Raw genomic sequence first — 20,135 nt, forward strand, 5'->3', positions numbered from 1 at the left:
TAGCATCGGCTCGTTATTGTATCAGTATATGGGGGGGGAGTAGGGGTCTTATGGTGAGCCATTATATTTATGTTAAGTCAGAAAAGAGGAAAGCAATGACAGATTCCCATAAGTACGGGAGATGAAAAACACTACTCATCCATCACTCTGCGTCCTCTCCGGTGGGCCTCTGGAATCCTCGGAGCTTCTCCCGAATGCTTTCCTGGTAGTCGTGCGCGTTCCCGGTGCGTCGCATACTCACTGTGTTCCAAGGCAGGAGTTTGTTGATGGTTTCCACGGTGATGTCTTTGGATCAGCTCGCCGGTACGGGTCCCACGGTGAAGCCCCGCTTCTTTAAATCTGCCGCTGCTTCCTCTGGGCTGTTGTACGTGACTGTACCCGAGTCGAAGTGCACGCGCATTCGGGTCAGAGGGGTCTGAAAGCGGATCCCTTTTCCTTTAAGTGCTTGTTTAATCGGAATATATTCCTTTCTCTTCCGCTGTACAGCTTCAGCATAGTTGTGATCAAAAAACACTCGCCTCTCCTGAACGTGGATCTTTTTCTTCCAAGCTGCTTGCAGGATTTTCTCTTTAACTGTAAACCGTGAGCGCGGGGGGGCACCGGGAGGTGGCGGTGGGGCCAGGGCCCTATGTGCTCTCTCAATTCCCAGGCTCTTCTCCGCGCTAGAACTCAAAATGTCCCCCATTTCTGACTGGATCAAGTTTTCCACAAAGCACAACATGGAGGTGCCCTCCGCGTTTTCCGGGATACCATAAATCCGAATGTTGTTTCGTCGGGAGCGCCCTTCCAAATCGGTGACCTTGGCCTGAAGTGACTTTTGGTTATTAAGCAGCTGGATGAGAGTGTCCCTCACTCCATTATCCCATTTCTCTCTCCCTGCCATGCTCTCCTCCACTCCTCCCAAACGTTCGGCGACCTCTTCTATCTTGTCCGTGGCGACTTTGACTTTTTGGTTGATTTCGTTAGTTAGCTCGTCCATGTGGGCTTTCATGTCATCTCTTAAACTGAGTCGAACCTGCGCCAGTTCTTTTTTTCATTTCTAATTTAAGGTCCAGCATACTCTCAGCCATTACCTCACCCACCACCTGGCGAAGAGAGGCGAGAGAAGCAGGCGAAGGTCCATCCATTGCGCCGTCGCCATTTTCACCCGTGCTAGCTTTAGTCGGGTCGCCGTCTTTTTGTGTTTCTGGCTCCTCATTACTCCGAGACAAGACTTTTGTCTTCTTTTTTATTTTATCCCCGCTCATTATAAGTTGTCTCAATCACTTTCACCGGGTTAAGAAGTCGAGTTAAAGAGTTTTATTTCTGCCGATGCGGGAGCAACTTTCGGGAGCAACCTGAATTTCCCTCGGGATCAATAAAGTATCTATCTATCTATCTATCTTTCTATGCTGCCATCTTGGTCGCCGAGCCACTGGAAGTCCAGCATCCGGCTCTTTGACTCTTATTACAAACAAGTCTCCTCTCTCCTGCTGCAGCTTCAGCTGGTTTATAAAGTCAGAGACTGAAGCTTTGTATTCAGATTTTAGATGATTTAATATAACTGGATAAAATGTTACTTTCTTTTTTTTATAATTCTTTATTTAGGATCATTGCATTTCCAACACATTGTCATTGCAGGTTACTTTCTTTCACAGTCTGATCCATTATTCTTTTTCTTTTTCTTTTTTTTTTTTGTACATCGTATTACAACATTAAACGGAACAAAACTTGGGGTGTGATACAAAATTATAAAGAAGGGAGAAAGAGAAGAGGAAAAACCTAACCAAACAAAGAAGAACAGAAACACAGTTTAATAGGTTTCCACATCCCTCCCCTCCCCCTCAAACATAGGCCGGGCATCTCGGGGTAATATACATTTTCCACGTCTTCCAAATTTCCTCAAATTTACAGTCCTAGAGTCTCACAGAGAAAGTAATTCTTTCCATTACATATATTTCATGTATAATGTCATACCATTCTTTAATAGATGGAGTATTTGGTTTAAGCCATTTCCTTGTGACTGCTTTCCTCGCTGCTGCACTCAGTATTCCAAACACTTTCTTAGTTGTAATATTTGTGTTCGTTGAAGTTAGTAGTCCAAAAAAAAGTTCGTCCCAATTAAAGATTATTTTTGTCCCAAATATAATTCCTAATTCGAAATGGACCTTGCACCAAAAAGAGTGTACCTTTGGACAGTCCCAAAACATGTGATAGTGATTAGCATCCTGAGAGCCACATTTCCTCCAGCAGCTGGTGGTACCTGAAATAGTAAGATGATTGAGCAGGGGTAATAAAATATCTACAAAGAGTCTTCCAGCCAAAAGTCCTCCAGAGAAGTGAGCTTGAGATTCTCCATTGAGCTTCACAATATTCAGTCCATACTTCCCCTGGGATGCACTTATTATACTCCTTTTCCCATTTTTGTTTGATATATGTGCTGTCTACTGTTTTGATACCCTGGAGCCCTTTGTAAAGTCTTGATATCACTTTAAGCCCTGAGTCGTCCTTATATGCACTAATAAAGATTTTCAGTAGGTCATTTTCAAAAGCAGCTCTACTTTGTGTCATGGAACTGTTTATGTGATGACGTATCTGCAAAAATCTAAAAAAATCAGTATTTTTTAAGCCATGTAATCTTTTAAGTGTCTGAAAATCATTCATTTTGCCCCGGTCAAAGAAAGTACAATATGATGAGAGACCCCGATGTGCCCATCCCTTATAACTTATGTCCAACTTGTTTGGGGTGAAGTCTATATCATGAGAGCACCACTTAAGAATTTTTATCTCTTCCAATAAATTATTTTTAGTGATAACATTTAACCAAATCTTCAGAGGTAAGTTGATCCAATTATTACCTAAGTCGACAAAATTTTTAATTAGTCTCTTATCTCCTAACCTCGCCTGAATAGGAACCGCTCCGGACACATTCTCTTCAATTTCCTTCCATCTGGCTTGGTAGTCAGAGTTGCACCAACAATAGAGGATCCTTAGCTGGGCGGCTTTATAATAGTCCTTAAGACAGGGGAGTGCAAGTCCACCCCTCTTCTTTGTCAACTGAAGTATATGAAATTTTATCCGAGGTTTTCTTCCATGCCAAATGTATCGTGATATTAATTTATCCCATTCATTAAATTGTTTGTCAGTTATTTCAATTGGGAGAGTTTGAAACAAATACAGGATTCTCGGCAAAATATTCATCTTTACTGACTCAATTCTCGACTCAAAGCTTAGTATCGGTATCAAATTCCATCTTGTTATGTCCTCCTTTAATTTTTGACTTAGTTGGATAAAGTTGAAAGCATATAGGTTTGTAAGGTCTTTTGGTATGTTAACCCCCAGGTATCTTATGTGGTCTTGGTCCCACTTTAGTTCGATTAGATTTTATGGTCTGGCTTGGCTTGTATTGAAAACTTAGCACTTGAGTCTTTTTAATATTTAAACTGTAGCCTGAGACAGAGCCAAAAACATCCAAAAAGGATAACAATTTCAAAATTGAGCTCTCTGGGTTTGTCAAATAAATTAAAACGTCATCCGCAAATAATGAGATTTTATGTTCCTGGTTAGACATTTTTATACCTGCAATTTTATTATCCTGCACGATCCCCTGTCTCAGCGCTTCAATAAACATTGCAAAGAGTAGTGGACTAATTGGGCAACCCTGTCTAGTCCCTCTTTCCAGGTCAAATGAGTTTGATATGGCCCCATTAATTTTTATTCTTGCCCTTGGATTGCTATATAATGCTTGAATAGTTTTAATAACAGTCTGATGGAAACCAAATTTCTGTAGTACTCTATAAAGAAACTCCCAACTAACTCGATCGAACGCCTTTTCTGCATCGAGACTCAATAATACTGCCTGAATTTTATTTTCAACTATATGATCAATCACATGTAGTGTTCGGCGAATATTATCCTGTGTCTGCCTTTGTTGAATGAAACCTGTCTGATCTAGACTTATTATCTCGGGAAGGATATCTTCAATTCTTTTTGCCAATATATGGGTAAAGATCTTATAATCTTGGTTCAGTACACTTATCGGTCGATAGTTTCCACACTCAAATTTGTCTTTCCCCTCTTTTGGTATCAGAGAGATCACTGCCTCTTTCCATGAGGGGGGAGTTATGCCTGTTTTTATCACGTGGTTATATGTGGCCTTCATCATAGGGATCAGATGGACTTTCATTTCCTTGTACCACTCTGATGGGAAACCGTCCGGCCCTGGTGCTTTATTGGGTTTTAAATGCAATATTGCCCTTTTAATTTCTTCATCCGTAATTTCACTTATAAGAAGTTTATTTTGTTCATCCCTCACTTTGGGTAATTTTATCAGGTCAAAAAAGGCTTCCATCTTTAATTCATCTATTTTAGGTTGTGTATATCCATTTTTGAAAAAACTTACAAATGATTGCTGGATTTCTTTTGCCTTGTAGTGTGTGGAGTTTGTTAGAGGATCCCTTATTTTAAATATTGTGTTCTCAGCCTGCTGTTTTTTTAATTTGTAGGCTAGTAATTTAGCCGATTTCCCCCCTGCCTCGTAATATCTTTGTTTTAGAAAGATCATCTTCTTTTTAATATCATTTGAATATATTTCGTTTAATTCATTCTTCTTCCGGTCTATTTCTTTTTTGGTTTCTTCATTTAATGTCTCTTTATGCATGTTCTCTAATTTCTTTAAATCCGTTTGTAAACGTTCCAATTTTTCTTTCCTCTGCTTTTTTAGTTTGGAGCTGTATCCTATAATTTCCCCTCTAAGCACAGCTTTAGATGCGTCCCAGAGAATCAGAGGAGATACTTCCCCATTATCATTTTCCTCAAAATAATTTTGGAGATCTGTTTTTAGTTGCTCCCTCATCTGGCTTAGAATTCCAGTATTTAGCCTCCAAATTGCATTTTTCTTTTCAAAGCCTAATCTTAACTCCATCAAAATGGGTGCGTGATCTGACAAGTCCATGTTCCCTATGCTACAATTCATCACCCTTTCTAAATCCCTTTGAAACATGAAAAAATAGTCAATTCTGGAGTATACCGAGTGAGGGTGGGGAAAAAAAAGTATAGTCCCTCTTTTTTGGATTCAGATCTCTCCATATGTCTAAGAGTCCGAGCTCCCCCATCATTAATTTTATATTTCTGGCTGTATTCTTTTCTTTTGAGTGATATGGTTTCGATGTATCTAAGGTTGGATGTAGTCTAACATTAAAGTCTCCTCCACAAATAAAGACGCCCTGTGCCTCTGGGATCAATAGATCAAAAATGTGCTTATAAAATTTCCAATCAGATCCTGGAGGGGCGTAAATATTCAAAAAGGTGACCAGAACGCCTTGCAGGTTTCCCCGGACCAGTACAAATCTCCCATCTATGTCCCTTTTTTCATATAAACACTCGAAGTTTAGTTTACTAGCAATTAACGTTGCCACCCCTCTTTTGGAGCCCTGACTGCAGGAGGAGGAGTACTGGTTAAATCTCCATCTCTTGAGTTTTTCATGCTCCGTTACATTTAGGTGAGTTTCTTGAAGGAAAGCCACATCTATTTCTTCCCTCTTTAATTTTGCCATAACTTTACTCCTCTTAATCGGATTCCCAAGACCGTTTACATTGTAAGTTGCTATTTTAAGTGACTGGATGTTTTGCATTGTGAGATACAAAGTATATTTTGATGCCCTTCAGCCCTATGCATAAATTAAATTTTACACCCCTGGTGCTACAATGAACCGTAGCCATCCCGTGAACAATGAACAGTAATACATTAATAAACCAAGGAAACCATTTGTCAACATTAACTTCCAAAGATAAGGCCATTCTAATGGCCTTGTGACTCAGATGGAACTTGAGTGTAGAGGGAAAATCTCTTGTCCCTAGTGTTGGGGGAGAGCCCTCTTCAGCCTTTAAGCTGATATTTAGGTCCATAATATCCAGTAATGGCTGGCCCGACACATTATTTGTCCTCGATATGCCCTTAAATATATCTCACTGACACATTCAGTCATAACTGGAAGAAAAGTTTGTTAAGGTAGTCAGACACGTACCCGCATTGTCCTCAAAAATTAGCTCTGACACATCACATTAAGAGGATTTATCCATCGTTCTGGCGGCGGAAGGCCTGGAGCCGCTCCTTGAAACCCTGCCAAAAGAAAAGAATACAGCCAGAGGTTTCCCGGTTACCCCGTCTCCTGGTGGATCGCCATGTCAGCTGGTTAATCTGGTCCAGGAGGGACGTCGGCTTCTTCACCACCGTCACCGGTATCCCCCTCTCTGCCATGTCCGCCGTTGCTTCTTCAACCGAGTTGTACATCACCGTACCATCCTCATAGTGCACTCTCATTCTGGCCGGGAAGGGTGTCTGGAATCGGATGTTTTTTTCTTTCAGCGCCGCTTTGGCTTCTGCGTACGCTCTTCTTTTCCTCAGCAGCTCCGGTGCGTAGTCGTGGTCCAGGTGGATTCGCGACCCCTGAAAATCAAAACCTTTCTTCTGCCATGCTCGTTTAATGACATCCTCTTTCATCTTATAGCTCGAGAACTTGACCACAAATGATCTCGGCGGTGCTCCGGCCGGCGGCTTAGTGGCTAGCGCCCTGTGCGCCCTCTCAATATTTAACACTATAAATGGTGGGAGCTCAAGACCCTTCATTAACAAACCCTCCAAAAAAGTTGTCACCGACGTTGCACTTTCTTCAGCTCCTTCTTTAACCCCGTGAATCCTCACATTGTCACGTCGCGAACGTCCTTCTAGGTCCATCAACTTAGCCTCTGTTTGCATCTGAAGTTTCACTAGCTCCGCTAAAACCGTCTCTGAGGATTGGATGCGGGTCTCGGCTGTATCCATTCGTTCCTCCGCTTCCTCCATTCTTTTGTCGATTTTCTTAATGTCCTCTCTTATGCCGTTAAATTGTTGGCCGAAATCCCGTCTAAGTTCCCGGAGTTCTGTCAGGATTAAGCCCAGGCTAGCTTCCTGGCTCGGCTCATCTGCCGTGTCATCTTGCGGGACGTCCTCCATGTTGCTAACACTGCTAGCTTGTGACAGCTCGCCTTCCTCTTCCTCGTCGTATTTATTTCTTTGTGTTAGTCTTTTCTTCGCTTTTTGGGGCATGTTCTTTCCCCTGCTGTGTCCCCACTTGTTGTAGCACTTCTTCAAGAAAATTCGAGTTATATACGGACACTTTTGATTCCCACTGTCGGGAGCCTATTGCTCTATGCTGCCATTGTGTACTGCGCCAGACCGGAAGTTCGGATAAAATGTTACTTTCATAGTCTGAACATGAAGCATATCTGCTCTATATGTCATGTTAATAACATCACACACATTCTCTAACTTTATATATTTTCTTTTTTCTTTCAGAGTGCATCTTAAAGGACAGAACATCGGAGGAACCAGGTGAGTCCTGATGATGTCACCCTCTGCCTGTCACGCGCTCAGGTTGACCCCACAGACCTGATACCACTCAGGAATATTTAAAGTATTTCTAATTCACTTCAGTGGACTTTATTCTTCAGTTTGTGACGTAAAGACTCACAACACGTCAGTTTAAAGGAATCAATCAAAGCTTTTTGTACGTTAATATAACCACCACACCTAGCAGCTCTGATGAAGGGGGTTCAGGTCAGGTGGTCTACAGGGTCCTTCAACATGTCAGCCTGCTGGGAAAAATAATCTGATTTATCATTGAGACATGAATTTAGCTTCTCTATTCCTCCTTTTATAAACCTCTTTAATCAGATATGTGATGACCAGAGGATTCACATGATTACATTTCTGATGCTGTAAAGAACCTGAATAATTTCTTATTTATTCCCTGTTCACAGTTGCATGTCGAGAGCCGAGCCGTTCAGGAGCTTCTCCTGAACCTAAAGTGGAGTGGAGGGACAGTTCTGGAAACATCCTTCATGCTGAAGAACCACAAGTCACTAAAAATGAAGATGGCAGCTACCACATCATCCTCCAAACGACTGTGACCAAGACCGACACCTACAGCTGTGTGGTCACACAGGACGCCATCTGTCATCAGATCAACTCTAGCAACTATGTGTACATCCAAGGTGAGATTCTCCTTCATAATAATTAAATGTGTCTTTGTTTTAGCGTGCTCAGACTCAGGTCAGAGTGATTCAGCTCAAAGCAGTGTATACAGGGATTCAGTCCCATTGAGCCATCAGGTAAATGTGTCCACCTGAGAGCAACGCTCAAATCTAAACTGGGACTCTGTTTGATGAATCACCAGTGACAGGAGAGATAATGAACTGGGACCATTGAGAAATCACCAAAGTCCCAGTGAGCTGTAGTGAATATATCTATATATACCGTAAATTCCGGACTATAAGTCGCTACTTTTTTGTCACATTTTGAACACTGCGGCTTTTACAAGGATGCGGCTTATTTATGGATTTTTGTTGGGGGACAATGAGCTTCTGCCGCAAAAACATTTCACCTCGTCACGTCGGATCTTAATATCAGTCATTTTGCGCTTCATGCACGCACCATCATCATGGAAAACACATGGAGAAATACATATGATGCAGCTTTCAAGTTAAAGGCGATTGACCTGGCTGTCAAAGGAAATAGAGCTGCTGCACGTAAAGTTGACACTGACAGCGACAACAAAAAAGAGACTGAGGAAGTGAGTAATGAAGTCATTCTGAGGCAGTGAATGGATGGACTTTTTCTTGTGAAATGTATTACTGTATTAAGGTAATCTTTTTCATCAGCCATGTTACAGACATGTTCGATAAAGGATTTCCAGTAGGCTTCGTATTTGCAGATGTTACCGTTAGCCTACGTATTTAATTAAAAGTTACAACAATATTTTTGTGTCACGTCTTTCTGTGTAAATAGCTCTGTTACAATGTGGACACCTGCGGCTTATAATCAAGTGCGGCTTATATATGTTCAAATACATTTATTTACTTATTATTAGCCGGTGCGGCTTATATCCAGGTGCGCTCAATAGTCCGGAATTTACGGTATATATATAAATGACTGTCTACAAAATATGTTGCACAATATTAATTATTTCATATCAATAAAAAAAAAAAACTCACATCAATTAGGTTCACAGATCTTGTCTGAATAGAACAGAAACGTCTCATTGGCTACAGACGATTCACTGCTGAATGTTTGAGAATCGAGCTTCACACAAGACAGTTTGTATGAAACGTAACCAGATCCAAATCTGTTTTTAATGAAAACTGTAAATACTTTTTATAGAAAAAAATAATATATTTTATTTGTTTGATGGCGCCTTTCCCTCCCCTGTCCTGTTCACCCTGTATACCTCTGACTTCCAGTATAACTCTGAGCTCTGCCACATGCAGAAATACTCGGACGACACTGCGATAGTTGGTTGTGTCAGGGATGGACAGGAGGAGGAGTCCAGGAGCCTGATCGAGGACTTTGTGACGTGGTGCAGTGCCAACCATCTGCAACTAAACACCTCCAAGACCAAAGAGATGGTGGTGGACTTCCGAAGGAACAAACCACATCTAGAACCTGTTTCCATCGGGGGGGTCGACGTGGAGGTGGTCAGGACCTACGGGTATCTGGGGCTGCAACTGGATGACAAGCTGGACTGGTCGCCTAACATGGACACTACCTGCAGGAAGGGACAGAGTCGTCTGTACTTCCTGAGAAGGCTGGGGTCCTTCAACATCTGCAAAAAGCTGCTGCAGATGTTCTACCAGTCTGTGGTGTCCAGCGTCCTCTTCTACGCAGTGGTGTGCTGGGGAGGAAGCTGCAAGAAGAGGGACGCAGCACGCCTGGACAGATTGGTGAGGAGGGCCGGCTCTGTGGTGGGTACAGAGCTGGACTCACTGGTGACAGTGGTAGAGAGGAGGGCTCTCCATCACGTCCCTGAACCTTTTAGTTCTATGAAGAGAAGTCCCTGAACTTTTAGTTCTATGAAGAGAAGTTCCTGAACCTTTTAGTTCTATGAAGAGAAGTCCCTGAACCTTTTAGTTCTATGAAGAGAAGTTCCTGAACCTTTTAGTTCTTGGAAGAGAAGTCCCTGAACCTTTTAGTTCTTGGAAGAGAAGTCCCTGAACCTTTTAGTTCTCGGAAGAGAAGTCCCTGAACCTTTTAGTTCTTGGAAGAGAAGTCCCTGAACCTTTTAGTTCTGGGGATCTTTGATGGAAAAGGGTCTTTAGAAACATCAGCTCCTCATCAAACCTGGACTACTTTCAGCTTCTACTCACTGTGGAGGACAGCTCTCTCAACTTAACACATATCAAGACTGTATACCCAGCACTACAACATGTTGATGCTCCATTCACTGACTTTACTGTTTTCATGGAAACGAACTGATTCACTCTCATGTTTGTGTTTCAGTTCAAGTGACGGTGAAAGAAGACAGTTATGCGGTGTTACCGTGTTCCCTCAGCACCAAGGAGAACATCCAGACCAGTTTTTAAGGGAACATTGGGGACAGAGAGAGAGAGAGACAGACAGACAGACAGACAGACAGACAGACAGACAGAGAGAGAGGAAAGATGCCACAGGTCGGGTTTGAATCTGGTCCACCTGCTTCAAGGACTAAAGCCTGTGTACATGTGGAGTTCAAACTAACCACTTGTCCACCAGCATCCGACTCTTTGACTCTTATTACAAACAAGTCTCCTCTCTCCTGCTGCAGCTTCAGCTGGTTTATAAAGTCAGAGACTGAAGCTTTGTATTCAGATTTTAGATGATTTAATATAACTGGATAAAATGTTACTTTCATAGTCTGAACATGAAGCATATCTGCTCTATATGTCATGTTAATAACATCACACACATTCTCTAACTTTATATATTTTCTTTTTTCTTTCAGAGTGCATCTTAACATGTTGACATTCTTTACATTACCATATATTTTTGCCTCTCGATGTAACAGTTTTAGTTTGTTTATGCTGATTGGATGTTACGAGGCAGACACATGTTCATATCATCAGGAGAAAGTAAAGACTCTGAGGGTTCATGTAGTGTGTTAGCCTTTCTTGAATCCTCGATTCAGGACGTGTGATAAATGATTTATCAGACAAAAAAGTTTTCTTTTGCTTTTTTTTCTTTATTTCCATTTTTGGTTGAAATGTTCAGGATATTTGACTCAAGTTGTCTATAATATCTGTATGAAGCATGTCCAGCAGGTGTCCACAGAGCACTCTTAAACTTTTATAAAGTTACCAAAATAAGATAATTCACCACACTTTAGCTGTGTCCCATTCCAGAGGTTGCAGCCTTCGGAGGGCGTGGCCTTCGCGGTCCACGAAGGCACGTCCTCCGTGGACCGCGAAGGCTGATCCACGCGGTCTCCGAAATGAGACGGTCTGGTCTTCCTACTTGCGTCACTAACTGTTCGGTCTCCTAGCAACCCTGAGAGTGTCCGTTTTTTGATTGCACCATTTTATCAACACAACTCAACCGCAAACACCTAATTTTTATATTTATATTTATTTTATATTTACAATGGAGCCAGGAGATATAATGAATTTATTTGCTTTGATAGTAAAGTTTTTTATGATTCTGAAAAAGAGAGAGAGGGAGAATTATATGCGCCGACGTGTGCTTTATCTCCGGCTGAGTCAGCACCATGGACAGGTGAGTTTACCTTCAGATTGGTTAACATGTTTGTACTTTAGCTTTAATTTGATCCTTAACTTTAAGCTTAGTTAGTTAACAACAACAACAAACGTAGTTTATATGGCTTATCAATCAATAAACCTTTAGTTGTATAGTGCCAATTAATTCACAAGTGTTATCTCTAGCGCTATCTAAAGACAAAAAGCAGGTATCTCAGCTTTTCCACATTTAATCAAGTTATTGTTTATAATGAATTTCCTTCTCTGTGTTTTCCCAATAGGCTAATCCTCGTACATACTGCAGGATAAACCTGAGCATACCTGTGCTGGACAGGTTTTTCAACCAGCAGGAAGACACACGGCCTGATTTCCGGCTTAGCAGGGAGGCTCTGCAAGTGCTGCTGGGCCTTCTCTACCAGGATCAGAGACACGGATGGGGTGCTACAATTGAGACCCTGGTGTTCCTCTTCTGGCTGGCAAGTGGAACATCGTACAGGGTGGTCTCCAGAGCCTTTGGGATTCCTCGTTCCACTGTCCACCGCATCGTTCACAGGATGACTGAGGAGGTGGTGGCCATTCGCCACCAGGTCATCCACTTCCCCACCACTCCTCAAGACCTGGAGGCAGTTTCCCGTGGGTTTGCAGGGCTGGCGAGACACAGGGCCTTCAGAGGAGCAGCTGGAGCGATAGACGGCTACCATGTCCGCATCAAGCCACCGGGCGGCCCTGATGGTCAGTGCTATGGGAACAGAAAACTATTCCCTTCCATCATCCTGCAGGCTGTTTGTGACCATCAGGGCCGTTTCAAGGACACGTATGTGGGCTGGCCTGGGTCTGTGCATGATGCACGAGTGCTCAGGCACAGCCCACTCTATAGGCGTGGACTCTACCCTCCTCCAGGGCAGTTCATCCTGGCAGACGGGGGGTACCCGTGCCTCCAACACCCACTTCCCCTCGTCACTCCCTACAAACAGCCTGTACGAGGTGTGGGAGCCCAGCGCTTCAACGTCTGTCACTCCAGGGCACGCTCCATTATAGAGCATGCTTTTGGGATGATGAAGACGAGGTTCCGTGCCATCTTCCTGCAATGTACCACATGTAAGTAATCATTTAATAGGACATTTTACAATTGTTAATAACAATAAATCAAACGGGAGGATTTATTTTTCAGGTGCTATAATCTTTTCCTTTATTTAGCATTTACTATTTCAGGTCATAACAGCATGTGCCATCCTCCACAACATCTGCCTCGGGGCAGGTGACATCGTGGCCCCAGAGGATGAGGCTGAGGAGGATGGGGCAGAGGATGAGGGGGAGGACGGTTTGAAGGCAGTCAGTGGTGCTCCCTGGCGGGACCAGCTGTCTGCAGAGATGTCTGCCCTGGAGGAGGTACCACCAGACCACCAATATTTGTGACATGGCAGCCGTCAATCAAACCCGGTCATTGGACGATGCGGTGGACAGTGTAGAATCCCAAACACTCTGGAGACCACCACTTGCCAGCCAGAAGAGTGTCTCCATTTCCTGGTAGAAGGCCCAGCAGCATTAAAATCAGGCCGTGTTTCCGGCTGTCCAGCACAGGCAGAGCCAGGTTTATCCTGTAGTATACATTTTGTTTTTAATCAAAATAAATGTAAATAACAGATTAATGTACATAATATATTGATATTAAGATTTTAAATTACATTGATTTTACTTTTGTTTTTTTTATTTATTAATAAATCAAAGTTTAATTTATATTCTGCTGGTGGTTTTCATTGTAGCTATACCAGTTCATGTTGATAATTGACACAATAGAGGTTACATTTTGGACAGTATAATACTGTGAAACATGGTTACAATAATACTCTTCATACGGATACAAGAATCATGGTTTTGATCAGAAAGATCACAATCAGAAAGTCCATTTCCCTGTAGTGCCAGACTAAGCGTGGTATTTTATACGGAAGCTCTGAGGATTGGATTAAGTGAAAACGCAGATGCTTCAAGATATCCTTACCTTGTTGTCCTGTGAGAAACTATGATCAGCGGCTCCTTGATACCTCACTGGACTTTCTGTAGATCTAGTCACATCCTTTTAGTCATTTATAATTAAAAATATTAAGACCCGTCTGGTTATTTTCTGCTCTCCAATGTAGGAAGCTAGAGCATAAAAACAGCAATATAATAGAAACTGATCATATCTGAATTACATTTAAAGGATTTGAATTAAATAAAAAGTACATTAAACATAGCAAACTTAACAACTATGAAACAAAACAAACAACTGTGTTTTAAATCAAAAAATGTATTTTCATTATTTTTCAATTAATCGTTCTAGCTAGGAAAACATCTGCGCCATCTGCGCCATCTGAGCCTTCGTCTCCTGCGCCCTCTTCTCTTCTGTCTTTGATACTTTATACTTTCCTTAATCAACTCCATCAGCTCTTTGTGGTTGTCACTTTCTCGCTTCCTCTTTCCTCCTGTCTGGCTTCTCTCTCTCTCTGACCTCTCCTCCTCCTGGTCTCCCACTGCCGCGCTGGGCCCTGAAGTGTCCTCAGGGATGGAGGCGATTAGGACTGGGGGTGAAGTGGAATGCTTCTGTCCCAACACCTCATCCATGAGGACAAACCAGGGCCAAGTTGTGGCAGTGGGTTTCCCACTCATGCCCTCACCTGACCCTGGACACTTGCAATCCTAAGGCAGAGGAAATCAATCATGGCAGTTGACTACAACAACAATAACAGCAGTAAACACAAACAATTTGTATGGATAGAACTAATATAAATTACATTTCAATGCATAGATTACATACTTTGTATTTCTTTTCCAGGTTGTCCCATTTCTTTTTTGCCTGCATAGGTGACACACTGCCATCCAGGCCCATTGTCTGTAAAATAGTTCTTATTACAGAGATAACAGAAAAGAGAAATCATGTTAGCACAGGGGTGAAAACTCACACACATCCCTCTGACATTATTTATTTTAGATTTAAAAAGTCATCAGTTTTCATTATTTAATGGGTGCCTTATTATTGTGGCCTTTATGATGAGGACCGATTACAGCTTTAAGTACAAGTACAATGGTGATAATACTGCCCGTTGTTTTTCTTAATTACCTCCAAGCAAAGCTGGCTGTGTGTTTGGCTCCTGTGAAAAGGTGATCGGTTTCCCCCCGCAGCTGCATGAACTGAGCAGTATGCTCCTTGCTCCCTGAAATCAAACGAAAAATGTTTAACAAAAATAACGTTAAATTATGCTTCACTCTACCTGTAATGTTCTCTGTTGCATTAATAATGACAACTTTGTGGAGATTCACGTTGCCCTTTATTACCGTTCACTGTCGCCATCACGTTCCATTGTATATCGTCATCCGAACTACAATACCCAGCATGCATTGCTACTTCCGCCTGGACTACGGTAAGTGTTGAGGGACAAACATGTTTCATTAATACAACATCTCCCTTTTTTTTTTTTTTTTTTTTTTTTCAACACAGCACATATGTATAGTGTAAATCACATCCACCCAAAACAGATGTCTTCAATGTTAACTCCTTATGCAATAAACAGCAAATGATTATGATATGTACGGACAGTACCTCATATCACATAGTGTAATAACAAACTTTTTTTTTTTTTTTTTCTAGTTAGCTTATAAACACCATAAAATGTAGTCTCAACATTTCTTTAACGACACATGTAAAACATGGCATTGTGTAACAATGGGCAACCTGAGGGCAGCGATCCACCTACACCCTTCACAATTCACAGGTCAAGAATACTTCTGGGCTTTATAACACGACCTGATCGAGTAGTTGCCGGAGAGTTCTCGTTGGTGTGTGGTGTGCTAGTCTCTTTTACAGTTGGTTCTGGTTGTGACTGCTCTGGAGTTATAGGTTGGTCACACGTTGGTTCAATGGCTGGTGGTTGTGCCTGGTTGCTTGTCAAGTGTCGTCGATTGCGGCGTAAGGTCTTTCCTTCATCCGTGCGGATGATGTACGAGCGTTTGGTATCGGCTGGTTGGAGGATGACAGCTGGTTTCCACCTGCCAGTATCTTGCTGGTATCGGACATGATCTCCTCGCTGTAGTGGGGAAAGTGGTTTAGCACCGTGGTCATAGTACAGTTTTTGCGTGGCTTGTTCTCTTCTCCTCGTTGCCTGTACTGCTCTCCAGTCTGTAACACGGGGTCTTAAGTGTCGAGTTGTGACTGGGAGTACAGAGCGTAGACGTCGGCTCATGAGAAGTTGTGCTGGTGACTTGAATCCATCGACAGGCGTGTTCCGGTGCTCTAAGATGGACAAGTATGGGTCAGTTTTCTGAGCATGAGCTTTGTCTAATATAGTCTTGGCTGTTCTCACTGTTCTCTCTGCGAGCCCGTTACTCTGCGGATAATGGGGGCTAGATGTAACGTGCTCGAAGTCCCATGAAGCAGCAAATGTTTTAAAGTCCTGTGAGCTGTACTGTGGGCCATTATCAGAGATAAGTTTTTCAGGAACACCATGTCGAGCAAACACAGCCTTTATTTTCTTGATGATGGAGCCTGAAGTGGTGGACTGGAGTCTATCTAGCTCAAAGTAGCGGCTGTAATAGTCCACAACAATCATGTACTCTTCTCCCTTCCACGTGAAAAGATCAGAGGCGACGACCTGCCAGGGCCTTTCTGGAATTTGGTGAGATATGAGAGGTTCTTTGGTGTTTGAGGAACGCCTTTCCTGGCAGATGGAGCACTTTTCAACCGTTGCAGTGATATCTTTACCCATTCCTGGCCCTGGCTCTTTGTTTGCTCCTCTCAATTCCCATGTGTCCAGTATGGATCCTTTCCAACCTGTTTGGTCTGAGTGCTGCAGGTACAATGATTTTGTCACTTTTGAACAATATGCCTTCGTAGTGCGAGATCTCATCTCTGAAGTTCCAAAAGTCAATAAGTGTTGCTGGACATTTGTTTCAGTCCTCAGGCCAGCCTGACAATACAGTTTGTTTCAGCATTTGGAGCAGCGAGTCATTTTCGGTAGCTGTGCGTATTTCTGAAGGTTTATTGTCACTGACGGGCAAGCTTTTCATCACCGAATGGACCTGTTCGTCCATGCCTTCACTGAGTGTGTGATCGTAATCCTGTAGCGGCTTACGGGACAGTGTGTCAGCCACGGGAATATCTTTGCCAGGACGATGCAGGATGCTGATGTCGTATCTTTGTAGCTGCAGAAGCATACGCTGAAGTCGAGCAGGTGCACAAGAGATGGGTTTCTTTAGTATCGATTCCAAAGGCTTATGGTCAGACTCGACAACAACATTTCTGCCGTAAATGTAGGTGTGAAACCTCTTGCACCCGAAGAGCACTGCAAAAAGCTCCTTCTCAATCTGCGCATAGTTAACCTCGGTTGGGGTGAGTGACTTGGAGGCATATGCGATCGGTCGGCCTTCCTGCAATAACACAGCTCCCAACCCGTGTTTTGACGCGTCCACCTGTAAGCGCACTTCCTTTTTAGTGTCGAAGTAACTCAGTACTGGGCCTGGTTCCCTGGTAATGAGCTCTTTCATTTGTTGGAATGCCATTTCGTGGTTCTGGTCCCAAACAAATTCAACATCCTGTTTCAGTAGTTGGCGCAGTGGAGCGTTGACTTCGGACAGGCCTGGAGCAAACCTGGACAGGTAGTTTGCCATGCCTAGGACAGTTTCAAGCTCGTTTTTGTTTTCAGGTGGCGGCATGTCTTTGATTGCCTGCACTTTCTTTGGATCAGGCTGGATGCCGTCACGTGTCAGTTTGTGTCCAAAGTAGCTCACCCCTGTTACGCTTATGACACTTTTCTCTGGGTTCAGACGCACTCCGCGCTCCCTTGTACGTTCCAGCATGGCTCTGAGGTTGGCATCGTGTTCCTCTTTAGTCCTGCCGAACACCAAAATGTCATCAACAATAGCTGAAACACCATTAAGACCACTGTACGTCTCATCTATCATCCTCTGGAAGATGTCTTGAGCGGATGTAATTCCAAAGGGCAGACGGAGAAAACGGTATCTGCCGAAAATGGTGTTAAAGGTAGTGAGCAGGGAAGATTCGTGCGTCAGTTTGATGTTCCAATATCCTGAACGTGCGTCCATCACGCTGAAGTATTGTGCTCCGGCTAGTTTCGGGGTAACGTCGTCCAATGTGGGAAGAGGGTAGTATGGTCTTTTGATTGCTTTGTTTAGATCACGAGGGTCAAGACAAACTCTGAGCTTCCCACTGTGCCGTTTCTCTGCGACAACAAGTCCGTTGACCCATTCGGTAGGCTCATTTACTTTAGTGATGATGCCGTTTCGTTCCATGTCGTCCAGCTCCTGTTTCAGACGGTCTTTTAACATGAACGGTATTCTCCGTGGGGGATACACGACTGGAACAGCTGTGGGGTCTACATGCAGACTATATTCACCTGGGAATTTTCCTATCCCTTTGAAAACATCAGCAAATTCCTCCATGATACTCTCGGTGGCACTAGTGGGTTCTATTGACATGACTAACTTGACAAGGTTAAAGTCAAGGCATGCCCGTAGCCCTAGAACTGGAGGGGCTGCTGTGTTTACGATGTCAAATGAGAATGTATGGTGACTGCCTGATCTGCTGCATTTCAGCTCACATGTGCCTTTGACGTCTAGTCTCTCTCCACCATAGCCTGATAGAGCGCATGTGGCTGGTCTCAGTTTGATATGCTTGAAAAGTCTATTGAAGAGCCGAACAGGGATAACGTTGGTGGTAGCTCCAGTGTCTACTTTAAATCGGATACTCTGTGACTGTGAGCCTACCTGCACATCTGCAAAAGCTTGTTCGTTGTTTTCCCCTTCATTTGTTTTAGTGATAGAATCAATAAACAGCTCATCTGTGCCACTTGAATCGTGTTGCTCAACTGTGTGCACTTTGTTGAACCTGTATTGTGATGACTGACGAACCTTGGCGAAGTGATTCATCTTTTGACACTTTTTGCATTTTCGCCCTTTAGCAGGACACTCCTCTTTATCGCCGTGCTGCAGCGCACACCTCCCGCACGTTTTCTTGGGGTAGCTACTGCTATCAGTCTTTGGGTTTTTCTGCACGGTGTGCCTCCGCTTTGTGAAAATAGCATGTGCTGCCATAGGTGCTTGGGGACTTGGACGTGGGGCTACCATAGTCTTTAACTGGTCCTGTGCTATTTCATATGAGTGTGCAATGTCAATAGCTTTCTCCAGCGTAAGGTCTGAGCCTTGATTTAGCAACTTCTCCCTCACATGAGGCGAGTTAGTGGCGAACACGATTCTGTCGCGCACCATCTCTTCACTGTTAGCATACCCACATTGCTTCACGAGTAGCTTCAACTCAGTAACAAAATGTTCAAAGGGCCTTGCAGCCTCTCATTAAACTTGTATCTCGCAAATATCACGTTTGATTTGGGCATGAGATACTCCTCAAACTTGCCGTAATATGTGTCGAGCTTTTTAGCTTCATCAGCAAAAATATCTCTGCCTCGCTCTCCTACCCACAAAAGCAAATAGCTGCATTGGGTTGCTTCCTCCTTACCCCGTAGCGGTCCCGAAAACATGAGCTTGACGTGCTGCACGAATCGCCGCCATGCGTCGGGTAGGTTTGCCGAATCCCAATCCATCTGCGGTGTAGGCACTCCCGACGGATTCATCCTGGGCTCTTTTTAGACGCGTACAGTCCGACGAGTCTCTGACACCATGTAATGTTCTCTGTTGCATTAATAATGACAACTTTGTGGAGATTCACGTTGCCCTTTATTACCGTTCACTGTCGCCATCACGTTCCATTGTATATCGTCATCCGAACTACAATACCCAGCATGCATTGCTACTTCCGCCTGGACTACGGTAAGTGTTGAGGGACAAACATGTTTCATTAATACAACACTACCAAACGTTTGAGCCAAACGTTGAAAAATGTTTAAGCAAAAATAACATTAAATTATGCTTCACTCTAACAAACGTTTGAGCCAAACGTTTAAAAACCGTTTGGCTACTGGAGTAATATTCAACTGAAAACCAGAGTTCACAACCTGTCTAAATGTTTTTAACTTGACCATTTGTGTGCGTGTCTGTTAACTGAACTAAAAACAAAGCAAAGTAAGTTAAACTAATGTTAAGAGATGCAAAGTAAAATAAACTAATGTTATCTCAACAATCGTTAGGTCAAGTTGATAGTTTAACGTTATCTAACGTAGCCAACCTTACAGTATTAACGTTACAGCTCCCGCATCATCAGTGAGCAGGAATCAACAGGTCGCAGGGCATACCAGGGGCCTTTCTCAGTTCCCTTATTTGCACCGAGTGTCCTCCGAGTTGTCTCCTCCACTTGCGTCTTAGTCCCGCCCACCAGAGATGCACGGAGGAAACGAAGCCGAGGAGAGAGGACCGAGGAAATCAGCTTTAACACACGAGACGTTGTTTCCTCGACAGCGTCACATGACGCGACATCAGCTGATCACGTTCAGCTGTCAATCAGCCGAACAGCTGTTTATGTCCACACAAACACGCACTGTATTATTTCTCATCAAACACACACTGTATTATTTCTCATCAAACACACACTCAATCACTCCAATCAGTGAGTGATATACGAGAAGGGGGCGTGTCTGTCAGTGAAAAGACTTCCGTGAAGTCAGCTCTCG

At 43.2% G+C, this 20,135-nt stretch overlaps 1 protein-coding gene across 1 annotated transcript; it reads left to right on the forward strand.

Moving 5' to 3' along the window:
- Nucleotides 1-11,148: 11,148 nt before the first annotated feature.
- Nucleotides 11,149-12,838, forward strand: LOC306824640 (uncharacterized protein). Its single transcript, XM_079344827.1, has 3 exons — nucleotides 11,149-11,542; nucleotides 11,805-12,255; nucleotides 12,736-12,838. Exons 1-3 carry the CDS (start codon nucleotides 11,411-11,413, stop codon nucleotides 12,783-12,785), a joined length of 633 nt encoding a protein of 210 aa, XP_079200953.1. The 5' UTR covers nucleotides 11,149-11,410; the 3' UTR covers nucleotides 12,786-12,838.
- Nucleotides 12,839-20,135: the final 7,297 nt, after the last annotated feature.

Source organism: Symphodus melops (genome assembly GCF_947650265.1).
Source record: "Symphodus melops genome assembly, chromosome: 5".
Lineage (NCBI taxonomy): Eukaryota > Metazoa > Chordata > Actinopteri > Labriformes > Labridae > Symphodus > Symphodus melops.

Excerpts from the sequence above, each read along its gene's own strand:
- LOC306824640 (XM_079344827.1), top strand. The coding sequence starts at position 11,411 with ATGGAGCCAGGAGATATAATGAATTTATTTGCTTTGATAGTAAAGTTT. Across the intron at positions 11,543-11,804 it reads TGAGTCAGCACCATGGACAG|GCTAATCCTCGTACATACTG; the intron begins GTGAGTTTACCT and ends TTTTCCCAATAG. Across the intron at positions 12,256-12,735 it reads GCCACCGGGCGGCCCTGATG|GTCATAACAGCATGTGCCAT; the intron begins GTCAGTGCTATG and ends TTACTATTTCAG.